We start from the raw sequence: 3,409 nt of genomic DNA on the forward strand, positions 1-3,409 counted from the left end.
AACTGGCAGAAAGTTGAAGGCTTGCATGCCCGTTTACGGACCGTATACCAGTTTACGGTCCGTATTTGCACTTTACGACCACTGGGCAGATTGTAATTCTGCAACTTTCCATATTTCTTAGACTTCTCATTTTAATCACCCATATCCATGCACATGCATTGCTCACCTCACCTTGCCTTATCTTAGCGAACTTTCTCGTCTTACGTCGGATTCCTTTTAAATCTCGCCTAAGGTCATCAAACGTCATTTCTTTCTCATGGATATCATACACCCATACTTATCACTAGTTCGTTCACTTACGTACCAACGGAAAATTTTTCCGAGGTGTAACACTCCTTGACTAGACCCTTCTTTAGTAGCTCCTCAATTTGCCTTTGCAATTCCTTTGTTTCCTCCGGATTGCTCCGATATGCCGGCTTGTTTGGGATTTGAGAACCCGGTACAAAATCAATTTGGTGCTCAATACAGAGCTCTCAAGGGAGGTAAGCCATCGGGCCTTTCTTCTGAGAACAATGCTTCATATTCTTGCAAAAGAGAAGACATACTACTAGGCAAAGTGCTAGTAGCTTGGTTAGAATTTAAGAGAACGTCCTTGTTGACAAGACACACCATAAAGTGTCTCTCATCAACCCCCTTTAAGCAATTACTTGGTTTGGCCAACAAACATTTCTTGGAACCATCTTGAGATGTCCCCTCTCCACTTATGACCAACAAAGTCTCCCTCTCACTCTTCTCATTCTCTTCCTTTTGATACTTCTCCCGAAGCTCCCTCATCACTATATAATCCTCACTCACTTGGTAAAGGGTTAGTGGGTTAAGAATGTACTTCTTTCCCTTGACCACAAATGAGTACTTGTTAGTTCTCCCACTATGTTGGGCATCAACATCAAATTTCCAAGGTCTTCCAAGAAATAGGTGGCAAGCTTGAATGGGTACCACATCACACAAAATCTTATCTTGGTACTTGCCAATGCTAAATTTGATAATGGTTTGTTTGTTGACCCTCATCTCACCACATTCATTGAACCATTGGTGTTTATAGGGATTGGTGTGCTTGTGGGTGGGGAATTTCATGCTTTCAACCAAAAATTGGCTAACGGCATTCGTGCAACTCCCACCATCAATAATCAAGAAGCACACCTTATCCACAATTTTACACCTTGCGTGGAACAAATTCTCCCTTTGGTCACTCTCTTCCCTAAAGCCCCCATGGCCCTTCTAGCCACAATAGCATGATTCAAGGCTTCTTCATACCATATCTCAACCTCTTTATCGAAATTACCCTCACAAATCACCCTCACACTCACTTTTTTCTCCCTCGTCATCATTACCATTCCCTCCCTCATCTTCATCTTCAGTCCGGTACCCATCCCTCACAATGGTGATAGTTCTCCGATTAGGACACTCACTTGTATAGTACCCTCTTCCTTGGCACTTAAGCATTGGACGGTTATAGTTGGGTTTAGAATTGTTACCTCCTTTAGCATTATCATCACCTTTGGCTTTGTAGTCGAACTTGGCTTGAGGTGTTGGAGTGTTGGTCTTGGGCTTTTCCCAAGTGGAAGTTTTCAACTTATTTTTGCCTTTGCTCTAAGTTGAAGATGACTTGCCTTTGTCTTTATAAGATCTCTCCTCCTTTAGATCCGCTTCAACATTGGATGCATCATAGAATGCCTCTTCTAGTCTATTTTAAGTCTTAAGCCTCATGGGTTTAGCAATGTCACAGTTCAAGTAGGCTACGAACCTTATAATAGTGCACCCCTCTTGTTCTTCCAGCTTGGCTTTCATCTGTAAGTCCTCAAACTCATCAAAGTACTCTTCCACGCTTTTCGACCCTTATTTCAACAAATACGCCCTTGTGAGTGCATCTTGACGATATATGGATGGAAGCCACCTTGTCTCTGTTACACCTCGGAAAAGTCCCCGTACATGTACAAGGAATAGAACGACAAGGGTATGAGTGTGGGGTGTTTTACTAAGCAAGAGGTGATGATTCGTGAATTTTTGGAATTAAAAAAGTAATGGAATTTTATTCAGCACAGTGGTGGTGAAGTGGTATACGGCCCGTAAAGTGATTTACGGACCGTAAACCACCATCGTCCTCCAGCCTTTCAAGTTTCAACTTTCTGTTAAGTGGTGAAATGCTTAAATACGACTTGGAATACGGCCCGTAAACCTCGATCGTAAACTGCAATATTCTTCAGCCAACTTCTCTGTTTTGGACATGCTTAAATACGACCAGGGAGGACGGCTCGTAAACTAGTTTACGGCTCGTAAACTGTGGTTTACGACCACTGTTCACCCCGACTAGAATTCATTAAAGACCAGATCCAAGGCTTCATTTTATTTCATTATGCATCTACACCATTCAAGAACACTCTAGAAGCTCTCCAAATATTCATCCACAAAATTCAAGAGATCAAAGGGGAACCAAGATCATCAACATCTAATTCATGAAAGCAAGTGCATGAGACTCTATTGGAAGTCATCTTCTTAAAGAAATCTCAAAAGGGTTGAAATAGGGTTTTGGTATAAAAAGAGTATTGTTGCTCAAGGCTTGTTCCACCATCATCCAATGTATGTTTCATGACTATACCATATGGTTCAAGGTATTGGAAGGCTTAGATACTTGAAATGTATAAGAACATAGAAAATGGGCCTTGTATGGGTAAATAGTGGCATAATTGAATAGTAGTTGAATGGAGTCATGAATGTTGATAAGCTACGGTTGTGAATATGTTATAAATAACGTTTAGACCATGAAATAAGTATTATATACAAGAAAACGTGATAACGAGCCATAACCATGGATGTGGAGAAATTGGAGGAAAATGGTAGATTTTTCTTAAAGTGTATAAGTGATGATTGTTAAAAGTAATATTGTGAGTGTCGTTACGAATGTATGAGAGTGGAAATGAAACATGGGGGAAGTATTAAAAATGAAGGGAGTGCTACCAAATTTTCCTTAGAAATGGTAGTCCGTTCTTGTAATTACTTAGGTAACGACGACATGAATTCTCTTGAAGGTATACGAGTGCATTAGGGGAGAACGAGCAAGCAATAAGAATTGTAAACGTCGAAGGTATGTGAGGCTATTCCCTTTCTTTCAAAGGCATGATCCCTAGCTTACGATTTCATAAATGCTCCCATCTTTTCCTTGCTATCAAAGGTTAAATAATCTAAGATTCCGAAGCACGATTTCCTTCTTGATATTTCATAAATGTTTTCCAAAGTACTCCTATTTTCCAAACCAAAGGTTGCGATTATGTGAGCGTTATGATAACGACCGTGGATATTGTTTTCAATAACAATGATGATGTCAAAAGTGAAAGTATCATTATGCTGACCATGATGAGAGCAAATCTTACGTTTAAAAGTTTCAAGTTGACGATTTCAAGGACTATATGAG

At 40.2% G+C, this 3,409-nt stretch overlaps 1 protein-coding gene across 1 annotated transcript; it reads right to left on the reverse strand.

Annotated features, from left to right (window-relative positions):
* Positions 1–459: 459 nt before the first annotated feature.
* LOC132611986 (uncharacterized) lies at positions 460–1,008 on the reverse strand. Its single transcript, XM_060326340.1, has one exon. The coding sequence runs from the start codon at positions 1,006–1,008 to the stop codon at positions 460–462; it is 549 nt and encodes a 182-aa protein (XP_060182323.1).
* Between the last annotated feature and the right edge of the window lie 2,401 nt (positions 1,009–3,409).

The sequence above is a fragment of the Lycium barbarum genome, chromosome 9, assembly GCF_019175385.1.
Source record: "Lycium barbarum isolate Lr01 chromosome 9, ASM1917538v2, whole genome shotgun sequence".
Taxonomy (NCBI): Eukaryota; Viridiplantae; Streptophyta; class Magnoliopsida; order Solanales; family Solanaceae; genus Lycium; species Lycium barbarum.